Source organism: Athene noctua, chromosome 17 (genome assembly GCF_965140245.1).
Source record: "Athene noctua chromosome 17, bAthNoc1.hap1.1, whole genome shotgun sequence".
NCBI lineage: Eukaryota > Metazoa > Chordata > Aves > Strigiformes > Strigidae > Athene > Athene noctua.
In genome coordinates, this window is record NC_134053.1 from 435,481 (window position 1) to 452,544 (window position 17,064).

General features: G+C 49.8%; 1 protein-coding gene across 4 annotated transcripts in view; it reads left to right on the plus strand.

Moving 5' to 3' along the window:
* Positions 1-17,064, plus strand: part of TTC28 (tetratricopeptide repeat domain 28) — a 185,523-nt gene that overhangs the window by 102,739 nt on the left and 65,720 nt on the right. For all 4 annotated transcript variants that reach the window (XM_074921577.1, XM_074921578.1, XM_074921580.1 and 1 more), the window contains 3 exons: positions 5,158-5,305; positions 8,060-8,332; positions 9,285-9,415. In XM_074921577.1, the coding sequence (XP_074777678.1) occupies positions 5,158-5,305; positions 8,060-8,332; positions 9,285-9,415 (552 nt within the window). The remainder of the gene's footprint in view (positions 1-5,157; positions 5,306-8,059; positions 8,333-9,284; positions 9,416-17,064) is intronic.

Below are 17,064 nucleotides of genomic sequence, written 5' to 3' on the forward strand. Positions count from 1 at the left end.
CAGTGCAGCAGGAATATTTGCCTAGATCCCTGATCCAAAAAACTAAAGTTTATTTTGATATTTATCTGGTAAGAAAAGCATTGCGTTGTCTTGGGCTTCCTTTACTGGGCTTGTTTTTATTTAGTAGAACCCTGGGAAACGTAGAGGTCCCATTCATATTCATATATGCCCTTTCTTTGTACTGTGTTTTTATCTTCGTTGCATGTTTCATATTACTTATAAACCAATTACCATTGCTCTGCCTAAAACAGTTCTTGCATATTGATACTAGAAGGGTTAATAAAAATTTCAGAACTCCCCTTGATATTGGCCATTTCAATGATGGCATTTACATTCTAATCCTGTTTCAGATTGCATGTGAAAATCTAACATTCAGGATCTCGACAGTTATCTGGATGGGCTCTCAGACGATGAGGATCAAAGAACTAACAAGCATGTTTGTGTTTGCATTGCCTGGACGGCGGGAGTCAGCCCACTGCCAGCTCCTAATAGGACAGAGAAATTCTCCTTGTGCATTAAATGGGCTGTAATAAACACAGATGAGAAATACGAGCCTGTACAGAAACTATGCTGGTCGATAAATTGAGCAGAACAAAGAGGACTCGTGCTTGGGACTGTGGGGCGATGATGCCTGGCTGGGCAGACACTGGCTGCTGCAGCCCAGCCCGCGGCCGCCTCCAGGAACTGCAGTGTCCCCGCAGGAAGGTGTCTTTTGCGTTCCTCTCTTGTTCGTGCAATTTTTGTAAAATTCAGTTGAGGGTAGAGAAGAGCACTAAAAACTATATTCTTGCCATGAAAACATGGCACATTCTGAAAAGCATGGGGCAAAAATGCAAGTCTGAAAAAATGGAGGTGGGGGACAAAATCTGGATGAGTCAGGAGAATCCGTTCCCGTGCGGACGGGGCCTGTGCCGGCGTAGTGCAGCTTGCTGCCTCAGCAGCCGCTGCGGCAGGGCCGCCACTTTCTGCATGGCTTTGAAGTCTCAAGCGCCAAATATATTTTTCAAGTTAATTAATTAGAATAACTTCTTTCTGCTTCCAGAATATCAAGAGTGCTTTCAGCGGTATTATGGGTAAAAAGCACTAACTATTGCCTGTGCTCCTTCCCAAGCCATCTCCACTGGGCCATGTGAGATCCGTGCGCTGGGAAGCCACCGCCTGCGCGAGCCCGCGCTCTGGTCTGGGTTACAGAGCTAGAGGTCTGTAGGTGTGTGGGATTACTTGCTGACCACCTCTCTAGTTTAGTATCAGTGACTTGATAAGACTGGCTGTTTGGTAGAGCTGCCTTTTACTTTTTAATGCTCTTCCCTCCCCAGAAGGCTGCTGCCGGTAGTGACACGTCCTGGCGGCGCTCCCTGGTCTTGTTCCAGGGCCGGCAGCAGAGACGAGGGCAGACGGTGGGCTGTGGGCGACGATGGGCTCTGGGCACATGGGCTGCGCGGAGCCCGAGGCACGCTCCGGTATCTGGAGCTGGGAACAGCACGTGGTCGATCGTGCTGACACGAGGAGAGGAGAAAGTCGTTCCTATTGAGGAAGGTGCATCTAGTGCCAAATGTCAGCTGAGGGTGAGACTTTCTTTTTACACAGTGCCTTGTTCCTGGAGAGTATAATGCAGTGACTGAAAAAATGAGAGGTGGTTCCATCTCTTTGTATTACATCGAGGATGCAAAGAGCCACGGGTTTGAAAACAAACACCTGCTGTTCATTTGTCTTGTCTTTAGCAAAACATCATTCTCATGTTGCTTTAATCTTCTTGAAAGGAATCAATAGTTTTTCCTTACCTGGGATCACTGGGAAATTAATGTAACTTTTACTGTAGAGTGAGTACTCTTCTGTCTTCACATAGTGTGATTAAACATGTAAAGTTTGCTGAAGCGTGGGAAGACTCGCTCTGTGTCGGGACTGGAAAGCCACTCCTTGTCTCATTTCTTCAGCTGCAGCTGCTGGCTTCCTGCCTTTCCTCTTCCTCTCCTCTTCCAAAGGGTGATTTTCACAATTTCCTCTTTGCAGATTTTTTCCCTTGATAGGATGTCTTTATTCCAATGCTAAACTACCTTGTGAATGCCTCTTGGGAAGGAAATAGGTGATGTGAATGCTTTTTATTTATTTTGTTAAAGATCTCTGGGGAACACAATGTGTGGAGAGCGTTCTGTATATGCTGGAAACTGGAGGCGAAAGGAAGGAAGGAAGGGGTTTTTGCAGGAGAAAAATTGGCCAGAATCTTTCAGTTACAATTATTAGGTTTTTCTTTTGGGCTCTGAATGCTGTGTTTGTATTCAAATTAAGTGGTGTGGAGGGGGGGCTTCCAGGAATAGAGGTGGGGAGCGGATAAAAACACTCTCCAGGCAGGACGTTGGCAATGCCAGGTGCTGCACTGCATGCCCTTTGTGAGGGTCGTCCCTGGCTCCTTTCCTTCTGCCATCTGGAGCCCGTGATGTTTGCAGAGCTTGGGGGCGAGGACTCTTTTCTCGGGCTGGAGATGTGCTCAGTGCCTGCGGCAGCGACAGGCTTGGACGGGCCCGTGCTGGAAGCCGCCGTCCCGCGGCAGCCACTGCAGCCCAGCCGGGCAGGGCCTGCTCTGGCAGCAGCAGTGGAGTCCTTGGGCAGGCAGTGGCGAGCGGAACAGGCCTGTCACTCCTCTGCAAAGTGCTAAGACCCGTGTTTTTTTTCCTTTTTTTTTTTCCTTTGGGTTTTTTTCCCCTTTTGTGCTATTGCACCTGTGTGATGTTTTCTCCCGTTGGGAACTGATGTTCACTTGGATTGCTGTATGAGAACTGGAAGTAGGGCAGAGGCTTCACCTGGGTTTTGTTAGCTTGCTTTTTCTCCATTTTCCTCACAGGGGCCATTTTTCTTCATGGGAGACAGGAAAGCTAGTTGTTGCCCTACCTATAGTTGAAGAGGGTGTTACCTCCTGTCCTACAGCCCGGCGTGTGTAGGATGGGATGCGAGAGGACAGCACTGTGTGGTCCCTTCTGAACCTTGGAGACAGAAGCCCCAGCCTTCTGTCTTCTGCAGGCTGTGGGAGGGGTCTGTGCATTGCCTGTAGCATCTGTGTCCCTCCTGCCTTTCCTGTGAAACCCTGTATGCAAGTGGATTTGGGGGTTCTGGGCTTAGCTGGCCTTCTGCAGTGATGGGGAAGCCGTGTGTTCCCTGATGTACCGTCTGTCCTGGTGGTGTGCGTTTTGAGAGAGGAGAGGCAGGCTCCTGCCTCCCTGGGAAGCCCGAGGTGTTGGGACGCCGACACGCGACACGAAGGTCCGTTGCCGGCTGCCGCGCGTTTGCACCCTCACCCTTGAGAACTGAACCAGGCGAGCAGGTTGGTCCTGGGCCAGCCTTGCTGGCTGGAACGGTCCCTGTCAGAGACATGCTGCATCAAACTGCCTCTGTCATCGGGTGGTAAAGAAAGTAATTAAATGATAATCCTGGGGGAAAAAGGACTTAAAAGTGTATGCCATGGTTTGGGCGACAGCTCGCTGCTCTGAGGACTCACGCTCGATGGCCACTGCACACTGTTAGTTCTTTGTGTTTGATTTAAAGCTTCATGCGAGTAATCTAATTAACATTGAATTGGGTTTCCAGTACAGTAGCTTGTTTGGTTCAATAAGAACACGTTTATACTAAAGGTTAATGAAAAGAATTTTGCTTTCATTGAATTCATTAAAAGTGGTTCTACAATCAAGGCTTACTAATGGAAAAGAGATTAAATATTCATGTCTATAAATTCCTCATGTCATTTCTGATTTTCCTTAAACTCTGCCTCCCTGGATTGGATTCCAAAAGTGTCTGAAAGCTCTAATGAAATACCAGTTTGGATATTAATTGGAGATTTATCCTGTTTAAGTAAAAAGACTTCCACAGATGTATACTTAATGAATCTTGAGCACAGGTTTCTATTACAGATGGAGAGAAATCATGATGAGGTCTTATCCATAAAAGCAATATAGGAGCCAATCTCAAGGAGCAGTATTATGTTCTTAATACAGTTTTTAAGAAATGCAAATAGTGTTTTATCTTCTGTTCTCACAGCTTTATTTGTGCTATTGAAATAGCTTTGAATGAAGCAGAAGTGCAGCAAAATTTGCATCAGAAATGTATTAGCCAGGCATGATGATAAAACCTGAATAATGGGCATCAGAGGTGCTTAAAGATTGAAGACATTTTATAACAATCCAGACGTATGTGCCTCAAATATACCTGAGTACTTTGAGTTTGTTGGATTGTGGTTTCTGTAATCTCTTACCCAGCAGCTCTCAAGTCCTGGATACCCGTTGAGCTGGGGCTTTGCTGTTGCTTTACGTGTGAGGAGGAGTTTCTGCAGTTGTTGCTTTGTGTGTAGGTTCCTGATATCCCAATTTGAGGAGATGCTCTGGGAGTGCTTTGCAGCTGCGTATTGATGTCATTGCTGGTGTAGAAACAGAAATGCATGGTGACAAGAGGTTTAAGTTACTTTGGATGCTCCCATGAATGGTTTCCTTGGAAAGAAAGAAAAAAGATAAAGCTCTTGTAAACACCTTCAAAATGGTGAATGTCTTGCCTCAATATAGTATGCGTGTTATGTATATGTGCTGGGCATATATATATGTCCAGCAAGCGGGACAGTGCTGGGCAGTGTCTGCATCAGGGGGCGTGTGTGGAGAGAGAAGGTTTGGCTCCTGTCTGGATCTTTACATCGTGGTTTGTTGCAGCTTGAGCTTTCAGTACATTTTGGTCTCTACCAGTGGTGGATGTTTATATTGGACTCATTGGCAAGGAGTGAAGAGAAAGAAAGCAAGTTATCTGTGTGATGTGTGAGCCAAGAGAACAGAAATGGAGGTCTCAAGAATGAGCATTTGGTTATAAGTAGTTAAGCATAAGTAATTGGCCAAGTCCAAGGGGGAAGTGTTGCCTTAATAGTAATTACCACCCGTGGTTTCCAGAACAGCTCAGAGGCCTTGCAAAGGCTGAGAAGGTCATCACACCGAGCGGGTGGGCGACTGGGTGCCGGTCACAAACCAGACTCTGGTGTTGGATTCTTCTGACCGCAGCCAGTGTGACCAGAGAAGCCAGGATGTGATCGTGTAGCCCAGTGTCCACCAGCAGGAGGTCACAGGCAGATTTGTTATTTGTGACTTCTGGGAATTAAGTAACTGGCATTTTTTCTGTTCTTTGGCTTTTCAGGCATACTTCCGACAGGGTGTGGCCCTTCAGTACCTTGGACGTCATGCGGATGCACTGGCAGCCTTTGCGTCGGGGCTGGCTCAAGATCCCAAGAGTCTGCAGCTTCTGGTTGGCATGGTCGAGGCCGCCATGAAATCCCCCATGCGAGGTAAGTGAGCACCAGGAGGTGATGGGTGATCTCAGGGGGGTGATCTGCTGCTGCCGTACTTGCAGGCGATAGTTTCAGTGCACGGGGGGCTGCCAGCACCTGAGACAGAGAGAAACTGGAGGGCTGAAGGGAAGAATTTCAGGATTTGGCTTCTCTGCTGACTCGGCAGGTGCTGAGAAAGGAGCCTGAAATTGGAGGAGGAGTGAAAACATGTTCTTCTGATTCAGTGGGACAGCGAGATGGTGATCCCCAGTTGGAGAGGTACTGGAGGTGAATCACACTGTGGTGCACAGCAGTTCCAGTGAAGTCCTTGCTTGCCTGTCTCCTGTCCTGTCAGTGCAGATCGAGGTGCACGTTACCGGGGCCTGGCTTTAGTGTTACTTGGAGCAACTTCCCCCAGTGCTCTGATGCTCGGGCATTGGGAACGGGCAGTCTTAAGTCTCAGGGCCAGTGTCTGCCCAGAAGAGCTCAGCAGCAGCTTTTCCATGGTACTAATGTGTCTCAAAACACAGTGTTCCAGAAGCAAAAAAGGCTGCTCTGCGAATTCACTTATATATTCCGGAGGAGTGTTGAAATCACACGGACCTTGGGGCCGTATTAGCTGTATGAGCGTTTTGTCTCTCTTTCCTAATGTCCCCATTTCTAGGATTCTCCTCTTTAGAGGAAAGAGGTAGTCTCCTCTTTGCACTGTTTCTCTTGCAAGCTCTGTGTTGCAGTGTCCTAATGGTATTTCCCAGGAGGAAACATGGCAGTTCTCATCCTCAGCAGATGCTGCTGGGGGCCCCAGGGCTTAGGGACCAAGAAGCACTGAAATGAAAAAACATCCCCGTTGGTGTTTCCTTTTTTACAGTGTTTTTCTCTATTCTCCAAAATGAATTCATCTGGAAGTTTCTGCCCTATATAGCAGTTACCTTGTGAAGCTAATTTCATTTGGTATCCAGAGGTACTGTGGCTGCTGCTTAGAATGCAGGTGATGTGGTATTTCTGCGCGAGCAGCCCCAGGTTTGTCTGGGTGATCTCACCGTCCGGCTGCACTGCAGCTGTCTGTTCACGCTGCTGCTCCCTGCTGTGCTTCTCAGTGTTGATGCTTTCCAGTTGTTATCCTTCCACTGGCTGGCATGGCAGATTCTAGATCAGCCTTGCTCATAGAGGGCTAGTTTTACTTTGAGAGTGTGTGTGTACCGTACGAGTGTAATGATTGTTCAGTGTCTCGGTCCCGCTGTGCCAGGCACTCTGCAGGCCCTTCAGCAGTTGTTACCTGTTGTTCTGGTCCCCTTTCCAAGAGCTCGCTCTCTAGGAGAGACACAGAAGATCTCTCCAGGTATTTTCTGTGGTGTAAGGCCAGTTCCTTGTAACTCGGTTCCACCAGGATGATAGATTGTGTGAAGACACGGACAGACTGCTGTGAGCAGCAGCATCCAGGGTGCTTGCACTCAGAGAGGGAAGAGGAGCAAGGAAAGGCCAAAGGGCTGTAAGTGTCAGTGGACCCTAACGATCTTTAAATGCGGTCACCGAGGGATTCAGGGAGTGTGGGTCCGCAGCACGTGGAGATGAACTCCCTTCCCCAGTGACTCAGTCGCTGTTGCTGCATCTCTCACCTGCGTGTGGCTGTTTCTTCCCGTTTGCTGTTGTACTGGAGCAGCCATGAACTCTGTTTCTGCCCTTCTATTACCATACTGGTTCTCCCTTTCCTACCAGACTTTAGGGCTACCAGGAGCACTTCCCTTGTGTTTTCCCTTTTTTCCTTTGTCCTTGTTTGCACCCCCCTCTCCCTGTGCCTGCCTGGGTTACCTGGCGAGGGTCTGAGTAAGCTTCTTAAGACAGGAGCCGAGTTCCTACCTGCTCGTGCAGTGATAAGCATGGTAAGCAGGGGCTTGTTACAGAAACTGTTTCTGTCCTCTTACATCTGCATTTAATTCCAGGATCGAATTGGATGTCAGTAACTGGCATCGTGTTCACGCTGTTTGCCTCTTCAGGGAACTGTTAAAATCCTCTTTTGTCATTGTTTATACACTCAGTGATTGTAGACAGGCAAAAATGATGAAAACAGAGCAAGTGGCTTTCTGAGGTTGCTGTGGTGGTGTTGATTCAGGTGAGAGCATCGAATCAAGCAACGCCACTTGGCCAGCGAATTCTGGAGACCTGTTGTATTGATGTCCCTATGGAAACGTGCAGCCAGGACCCTTCGTCTGCATGGTGGAAGCAGTTACCAGTCTGGCGGGTCCAGTGCTGTCGTTCTGCAGCAGTACCTTCTGCAGAAGGAGCAACTTCTCTGCAGTTCTTGTCACCTCTCTGGGTGCGCATTGTGGGCTGTGGTGTCTGGGCAGGCACAGGTTTTGCAGACATTCAGCTGAAAGTCTGTGCTGAAGGAGCAGAAGCCGCAGTGCTCTTAGGCACTGCCGCGGGCCCGTTTCCCGCTTCCTACAAAACCGCACCGGTGTTTCCTGTATTCCTGCTGCCATTAAGCCAGTCTTCAGAGCTCGGTATGAGACTGCTCTGTGTGCTCCTGCTGTCCTCCTGAAGTGCTTTCTGCAAGGAAAATATCGGCTTGCTGGTTGATCTCTTTTGATGTACTGGATATCAGATGATGCATTTGAGCCCTGAGTTCCCATAATAAATCTTGGTTTGATTTGGGCAGTCTGGCCCTTAGCACACCTGTCATTTGGTAACCAAAAACCGAAGATGAGTGATGTAGGTGATTTCTAGATGCAAATTACTTGGTTTGTGGAGTAACTCTGCCTTTTTGTATTTCAGAGTCTCTGGAGCCCACCTATCAACAACTGCAGAAGATGAAGCTGGACAAGAGCCCCTTCGTTGTGGTGTCTGTGATTGGCCAGGAACTTCTGACTGCGGGCCACCACGGGGCCTCTGTGGTGGTGCTGGAGGCTGCCCTGAAGATCGGCACTTGCAGCCTCAAGCTGCGGGGATCGGTGTTCTCTGCGCTGAGCAGCGCGTACTGGTCACTGGGGAACTCGGAGAAAAGCACTGGATACATGCAGCAGGACTTGGATGTGGCCAAGACTTTAGGTGAGGGTTCTCCTTTCACTTGCTTGAGTGCTGGATTGGTACAGATGGAACAAATTAATTGCTGTGTTAATGGTCAGCCTCTCTCTATAACGCTCAGGTTTCTGTGGGATTTCATGAGCTGCTAAATCAAATCTGAAATTTCTGAAGTGTGCAGACTGCAGGCTTGTGCAGCCCTGTTCACCTGTGTGCGGGAGGGGGACGGTGATCAGTGAATGTGCTACGGTTTTACAGGGTCCTCTAGTTTTCTGGTGTCATGTATGTGGGAACTGGTCTTGTGTAGACTTGGGCTGAAAACCTTAAATGAGTCTTTGAAGCAATCTGTTTTTTCAAGAATTCGATGGAAAAAGTTACTCAGTCTGAGCTTCTGAGGCAGTTGCCAGGGAAGGAACAAATCAGGAGTGAGACAGTGGATGAACAAGAGGGTTTAAAAAATAAACAAATAGGAAAATCCCTCTTGTGTACTGTACATCCTGCACAACACCAAGGGCTTTCAAGCTTTCAGGGTGCTGCAGGAGACAGAAAGACGTCACCTTGCCGGGGTGCAGAAGATGGTGCCCGAGGGCTCACCGACAGTGCTGTGCTGTGTGTCTGGGCTGACTGGAGAATGCTGGTGTGGTCTTTACTTGTTTTAAGCCCGGGCTATTGGCTGACTTTCACAAACAAATCACTAATGTCGAGCAAGGAATAAACATGGAAGAATGGGAAATTGCCAAGTGTTAGGCCAAAGCAGAAATTAAAACAACTCTAAAAATAAGGTTGATGGCTACTGTAGAAGTTTCTGAAGGCCCACAAAGAGGAGGGTTTTGGCTGGGTGTTAAAGACAAGGATGAGTTTGTTCTGGTGCTGGCTCTCACGCCGGAGCATCACTCGTACAGCGAGGTGCAGGCTGTCTGCTGGGCGCTCCCACGACGCCGCTGTCAGCTAACTGCTGTTCTGTTTGCATGTGACTCAGGTGACCAGACGGGAGAATGCCGAGCTCATGGAAATCTGGGCTCCGCATTCTTCTCCAAAGGAAATTACCGGGAGGCCCTGACTAACCACAGACATCAGCTGGTGCTCGCCATGAAACTCAAGGACAGAGAGGTAGGAAGCTTGTTAAATAGACCGAACTGGGAGTCAGCACTGCGTGGTTTTCTGGAGAGGTACAAGCATGTCAGAAAGCCTTGTCTGTCTGCCCTGTGTTATTCTGAGAATTTGGAAGCTATGTGATTTCTCTTCCCAACTATTCACTTGCCTTTTCTTAAGGAAACTGTTTGTACCAGCAGATAAAGTGTGTGAGTGCAAGCGTCAGGCTGCTTGGTTTGTCCTTTGCCTCCCTGTCCCTGGTCGGCTGCTCCCTCTGCCTTCCCGGCGTCGTGCCCACAGAGAGTGGGCTCTGGGGGCAGAGGGAGAAGCTACTGCTGAGCAGGTGTCAGTACATCATCTTGCAGCTGAGCCCTGGCTGTCACCAGCTCTTGTTTTCCCTGTGGTAAAGGTCCTACTGACTCGAATTCTCTTAGGGTGCATCCTACGTTGTGCCTTTTCCAGCCAAGCGATGAGCTAGCTCCCTGCCCCGATTGTTCACATAAAATACGCTTTGTTTAAAAAGTAGTGAGAAGAAAAACAATCCATGTAAACCTGAAAATACGGTGTTGTGTGAAGTGTAGGGGTTGGTTGGGCTGGGTCTGACTTGCCTTGGCCTCACACCATGGAGCTCTCGACGCGTTATGCTGAGCCCTCTGCCAGGCCAGGGCAGCGTGCTGCAGGGTCTGAGGAGCCTGTCCCGAGAGATTTTACTGAAAGGTACCTGTAAGGACAGGATCATAATTTTAGTGCCAGTTACAGATACGAAAGCCGTTTCTTACTGCTGCCACCAGTGGATTCCCCTCTGCGGTGACTGGGAAAACAGGGGGCTGGGGTGGGCTTGTGGGCTGCACGGCGGCGAAGGGCATGAACTCATGTAAATACAGGTACTTGTGGGGAGACCTAAAAACTGGGGGAGATCAGTTTCTCACTGATAAGTTGTTGGAAAGATCCCTTTGAATTAGGTAAGTGCTTTACTGGAGTGTTACTGTGGTAGTTAAATATCAAGTAAGCCTTGGAGAGATGCATCCTCCAGTAGGTTGGGGGAGGGCTGTGGCTGGGGGAGGGACCTGCTAGACATTTTCACGATTATTTTACCAGCTGGAAAACCTCCTCAATCACTCCTGATTTCCTTGTTTCTGTTCATGCAAAGCAGAAAAGCTGTTACTCACCATTGTTTTTATAGTTTTCCTGATTAGTGGTCCCTGTTCCTGCTAAGAGTCTGATGTGTGTAGCTGCTGCTCCTCCTCGGTGTATCTCTAAGCAGCAGAGCCCAGCGGCGGGTGGGGGCCGAGGGGGTGGCAGGAGCCCAGCGGTGGCAGGAGCACAGCAGCCTCTGCCCCAGAGCCCCGGGCTGGCCTGTGGGCACAGCCAGGGCGTTTCACCGACGCCAGGCTGCTGATCTAAACGGATCCCAACGGCTGATCTGGGGGTAATCCTGGGAGTGAAGGCTAATCATGATAGTTCTTAGTTTATGACACATCTGGGCACATAATTAACAGTTATTGACAACAAATGACTACTTGGTTTAGCAGGAAAGCTGAGCTGCTTGGATTTCCTGTAGGATGTAACCACAGGAAATTAATTTGGCGCTTTCTGATGACATCATCTTGACCACAGAGCTTCCTCTGAACAAAAAGCTGTTTTTCTTGGCCTCCTTTGCAGACATTTTTATAATGCAAATGTTATAAAGTTGCAGTAGTGCTGATGTGAATCCCACCAGAAGGGAATGTGGTGTGCGACTGTATGAGGTAATTGTTTTACCTCCAACTGCACAGAGAGTTGGCGTAGAAGGTAAAAAGTGCTCTTCTGTGGGGGATACTGCTGCCCTCGGAGCACGGGGTTCTGAGGCTGCTGAAGCACGTGTTTGTACCAGGGCTTCTGCTGGATTGTGTCACCCATAAAGTGAGGAGGAGGTTGCAGAGGGTCTGGCTGTGGCATTCAGCTCTGTCCTCCCCTGCGCCGGCCTGGCAGAGGGAGATTGTGTCAGCTGCGTGGGGAGACGTGTGAGCTGCTCAGATGAACGGTGGATTTCAAACATTCTTCCCTCCCTGGCGCAGGGGGTCTGCAGCGCCTGTTACAAGTGCCGTGTCGTGTCGAGCACAGCCCGTATGCCCAGACAGACCCTCTGCTCTTTGCAGGCACAGTGGGGAGACGTTCGGGCTGTTCTGTGATACTTGTGTCCAGAGAGGGAATGGAGCAGAAGTAGCTGGATTGGGCACACCTCTGGCGTCTCCAAAAGAGACCGTGGGGTGCTGAACACACGTGTGGTTTTGGTCCGTGCAGACGGGTAAGAAGACTGGTTCTTGGCGAGACACTGTAATGGGCACCATGAAGTTGCCATCTACAGTGTCATTTCAGTGTTTCCATCACACCTAAGTGTTGGGTTGAGTTTTTTGATCAACTGCATTGGCTGGCCAGGAAATTCAGATGAGCTAATTCTGTGAGATTGTTTCTGAAGGAATTAGCAGACTTTAAAGTACAGTTGATTCAGGAAACTAGAAATCATAAGGGACTCGGTCTGTCTTTCTGTGCATTCTCTGGTTCCTGTGGAGCTTGGCAGATGATCACTGTGGTCGGTAGGATCCCACGCTGAAAGGGGTAACAACAGAAGTGGGGTGCAGGAGGAGGGGGGAAGGTAGGCAGGACCACTAGAAGGACAGTTGCTTCTCTCTGGTGGAGGTGAGTGTGGCAGTTGGGCTCCGAGATTTGTTTGGATGCAGCTACAGAGGAAATAGCAGCGCAGCTTGGTAGTCTGTCACTTCGCAGTGAAGAGTAAGCAGAGCAGATTTCAGCGTGGGCTGCCTGGGGCTGCTGCAGACCCTGGGAACGTGCTCAGTTGAGAACTCCAATGAAGTCTACGCTGCTGCTCTTCTCACCACGACGTCTCCTGTGCTGGCTGAGCGAGGCCGGGGCAGATGTGCCTGTCGGTGCTCAGCCGTGCCGCCGGCGCCGGGGGGCAGCACGAATCTGCCCTACCCCCGGAGTGAGTGGGTGCTGCCAGCTCGCTGGGACAGAGCGACGCAGCCACCGGTGGCTGGCAGGACCACGGCTCTGTGCGCTGGGGAGCTTGCCTTTGGGCAGCTCCCTTTGCACCGGCTCCCACTGAGGCCCACTTAATTCACACACAGAGGTGGAAATAAAACACTCCGGGCTAGTGGAGCCCATAGGTACAGGCTTGTCTTTTCCTGGCTTGTTCAGAGCCGGCCACAGGCTTATTTTAACCAATCCTGCCCCAAAATAATGGCGTGGTGTCTGGCACGGGGGTTAGTGCTTCTGAACAGGGACGGGGGAGGATACAGTCTCTGAGCCAACCTGGCTGCGGTGAAGTGAAATGTTGACTTTGTTTCATTGCTGCTTGATGGTGCACGGATAAAGAGTTACAGCCCTGTAATGATCTTGTGATGAATTCCGTGCTTGCTGTTACTAAAATGTGAATGCATGTTGTCTGTTGGTTAATGTGCTGAGGAAAATACATGCTGGTAGCTTGGGCTGCTGCTCTTTTTTCCAGTTTTTACATAGTGTCCATGAAAGGTCTGGAAGTTTTACAAAGAGAGGTTCCCTAAACCAGCAGCCAGGGTACTCGCGATGTGCCAGGAGAATAAGACAGATTGTGTTAAGAGGGAAGACTGGGGTTACGTTATTTTAGCTCATTGTCTTCTGCCTGTCACAGAAGCTGGCTCTGATGAGCATCAGAAGCTTGCAGTCAGTGAGTTTTTCCTGAGAGAGAACGAAGGCCTGCAGTGAACTCTTCTATCAGGAATCCTGTACTAGTGTATTTTTCTGCCAGCCAATGGAGTTGCAATAGGGAGGTCACCTCTACCAAGTGAAAAAATACTCAAGAGTAAATATACAGAACAGGGCTCACTTGTGACAGACTGGAGATATCTTCACTCAAAACAGGGAATAAATCAAACAGATGCTTTGAGAGAAAGATGGTGGAACAGAAGATCAGATTCAGTAATTATTTCAAGTCTGGATAGAAGATAAACTTGGATTAATTCCTGTGCCTTCCTATAAAAGACTTCGTACATATGAGAAGGATGGAGCAGGGTTGCAAGGCAAGGTTTCACTTAAAAGATCAAGTTAACCTTTAGTGTAACTCGCTGACTTGAACCTGACACTGAAGTTAAAATATGTGTCCCGTGATCACCTTCTAGGAAAGCAGGTGGTGAATTTAATGTCCTAGACTGCCTGGTACCTGATCAATGCAAGACATTATTACATCTTAGAAGTAGTACTACAAGGTAATTTGTCTTCAGTGAACCTGATGATGCCAGAGAAGCCATGCCCTCCAAGCCATAAATTGCAGAAGTTACAAGTTCATGTTCCAGATTCATTGGCCTGGTTCCTTAATGGTAGGCTTCAAGGTGTGATGGCTAAATACTCCGTCTGACCCTGTGTTTGCTGTGAGAAACCAGCCAGGTGATACTGAGGTTGGAGTCAGGTGCTGGCTCTCGTGCAGCTTTGGCTCTTATGGGCACATCTGCAGGACTGCAGAGGCAGAAGGAAGATCAGGAGTTCACTGCCTCCAGGCAAAAGCAGTTTGTGTCTCGCCTCTGATGGGGTTTAATGAGACAGCTAATGCATGTTAGTTGTTTTGCAGTACAAAGCTATCCATTCTTAGTAACAGAGATGCAGAATGCTGTGTCTCTACTATTATTTTTGAAGGTAACCTGATCTTTTGAAAGCCATCGGGTAATTCATGTAGCGTGTGTTGATGCCACATCGCTGGCTGTGGTTTAAATAAGGGTGATGTGACCAGTGAGCCACACCAGGGTTAGAGGAAAGAATGGAGTCAGAAAGTAAATGTGAAAGCTTTCAATGCCTCTAGTGCTAGTCTCCCATGCCCCTACTCCTCTTCATCTCCAGCTGCTCCGCAGGCGTGCAGAACTGTCTTGTGTTAGGAATTCTGCAAGGCCAGAGTGCCAAGGTGGAGCTAACGGTGGGTGATCTTTTAGGCCGGGTTGGAGTGGCCCTTTCTGATGACCATCTGTCAGGACCTGTGTTCCATCCAAAGCATTTCATTTGGAAAAGTACAACGTGAGGGAGTGTTTTGAAGCTGTGAGGACTGACAAGCAGAAATGGAAAAGCTGTGGAGCCTCTGCTCAGGTTCAGTGTCCAAACCCTCATGTAGGCTGTGCTTGCAGAGGCCGCCGACACCGCAGGCCTCCGCAGCGTAACGGCTCCCCTCTGTCCTGGGCCGTCAGACGCCTTCTATTACAGCCTCGCGTTCAAAAATAGCAGAGCAGTAAGGCAAAATCACAAACTAACCATAATAAAATTAATGCTTGTGTGGAAGCGCGTTGCCAGCACCGAGCTCTTGGGAAGGGTGACGCAGCCAGAAAGCCACCGGGTGCTGGCAGCTCCTGTCTGCTGGCGGAGCTGGGCTCGGCCCTCCCTTCGCTAGGAGCAGGCGGCCTGGGGTGAGGAAGGGGATTGTTTGTGCCCCTGAACTCTCCCTGGAGCGGGACTGAGGGTGCAGCTGAACAACACGAGCCTGTCTCCTGCTGCCCCTTCTCTCGGGGAGTGGGAGTGCGGGAGGTGGGGGCCAGGGGAGCTCGGAGGACAGACTGACGGACTGGTCAGTGCCAGCCTGCCCGTGTTGGCTCAGGATGCCCAACAGCTTGCAGCCATTGTTCTTGGCCCAGTTCTGAAGGGATTTCCCTCCCTCCCCTCTAGAAGCAGCTGTTTCTGGAAGGAATAGGTGTAGAACTGGCTGGGGCTCAGTGCCCTCCTCGTCCTGGTCCTGTGGCCACTGGCTGCTGCCCTTGGGTATCTCCATGAGAGTACGTGGCTCTGGGAGCCGTCTGCAGCAGGTGGGTGTGCTCAGTAACAAGGCTGATGAATCAAGGTTTTACTGTCTCAAGATTTTTTTTTATAACTATTGCAAGCATAAGGCAGAGTTCACGTTTGCAACTTCAGCAGATTTTTTTTCAGAAAGGTTGACTATTTGCAGGAAAAGGGGATGATGAAGATGATAATTAGAACCGGGTGGTTAAGTGGCGTAGAAGAAGGGTGTTCATTAAGCAGGCTTTCTTGGGTTTTCTGTGTCAACTTGCTCTTGCATATCTGTGAAAGTTCTTGTGTTCTACGGGAAACATCAGAATGCAGAAATTCCCGTTACAAAGAGAAACCATGGGCTCGAAGCCCAGGTAGGCACTACACTCTGCTGCAGGGAGAGCACTGCCATGGAGCTGAGTGCGATGAGGGGCCTTTGCTGGCAGGGGACGACTGTCTCCATGGAAGGTTGTCAGGGATAACAGGCTGCTGTGCATCTCTGGAGTGAAATATGTTCGCTGTGACAGACATAATCAGTGTCTGGATTCAGTTGGGAATTTGCAGATTCTGCAACTGTCTGAACATATTTTGTGTGCAGCTCAGCCACTGGTGGTTATTTAGGTCTGCAATTCTAGTAGTTTTTCCCAGTCCCTTTTAAAGCATGCCTGAGCCAGCAATGGAACACAGCACAAACCTCCTACATTTTGTAGCCTACAGCTACTTACTGTCAGGCTGTACAAGTCAAAGATCAAATTTCACTTTCTTATTTCCAGAAGCAGATGCAGAAGGAAAGATAGATCATTCTTTTCTACGGAAATCTGTAAATTCTGTAAAGCCAAGTTTTTCTGCCCCTTCCTGAAGGGAAGGGGAAATGTTTTCCAGGTGTCCTTCCTGCTGTGCTTTGTCTGTACAAGCCACATCTTCAGTAAATAGCAAAGCTGTAAGTGTTTAGCCTTTTGCCTTGAACTCCTTGGGTGCATTACGGTACAGGGTAAAACAACATTTTTTTCAGGTTCCTTGCCAATCATTTTAGAAACATCTATTCTGCTGAGTTAGATAAGGAAAAAGGCTGGACCACAGTCTGAGTTGGAAGTGGCACAGCTGTCCTTCAGGAGCAGCCCTGTCTTCGTTCTTCCTAAAAGCACGACCTGTGGAGCCCTCCGGTGAGCTCTGAGCCTGGCCTGCGGGGCTCCAGGCTGCCCTGCTCTGGTGGCTGTGCCGGGGCCCGGGTGCTGCCCATGCCCTGGGCACTGCCAGCTGAAGGGCTCCAAGCAGACGTGTCAGGGTGGTGTGAGCTCTGGCTGGTGCTTGAGCAGGGTGTGCGTGCCCCTGGCTGAACTTCTGTCAGAACGAGTGGCACGAGAGCTTGTCCGAAGCGCGGAGTGCCTCCCTGGCTGCTTGCCCACGCCCCTTCCTGGCCCAGAACAATTTCTGGGTTTGGACTGTGCTGGCAGCCACAGGGCTCCTGCCAGGGATGAAATACAAGTGTCTGTGCTTCGATGGTGAGGGTCCCTGTGCTTGCAGTTGTGCTGCAGATTTGGCTGGAAGCATGAACCTGTGCAGCCCTTCCTCTCTGGAGCAGCCATCGCAGGGCACGTCAGTGCGGAGTGAGCTCATCCAACACGTGCAGCTGATTAGCTGCGGGCCAGGTTCCCCTCCTGGTTATCTTGTCAGGTGTCCAGAGTCCTTCCGCAGCTGTGGAGCCTTCCCCAGGTTCGCTGCCACAGGCGGTGGCTGGGATGGAGCTGAATGAAGCTGACGCTCAGCAGCGAGCGCAGCTTTGCCTCTCGGCGGTGCCGGGCTCTGCCGCGCCCCTGGGGTCAGTGGTGCCGCTGCTCTCAGCCAGCGCCAGCGCCACGGTTCTCCAGGCATGCCAAGTCTCTTATGGG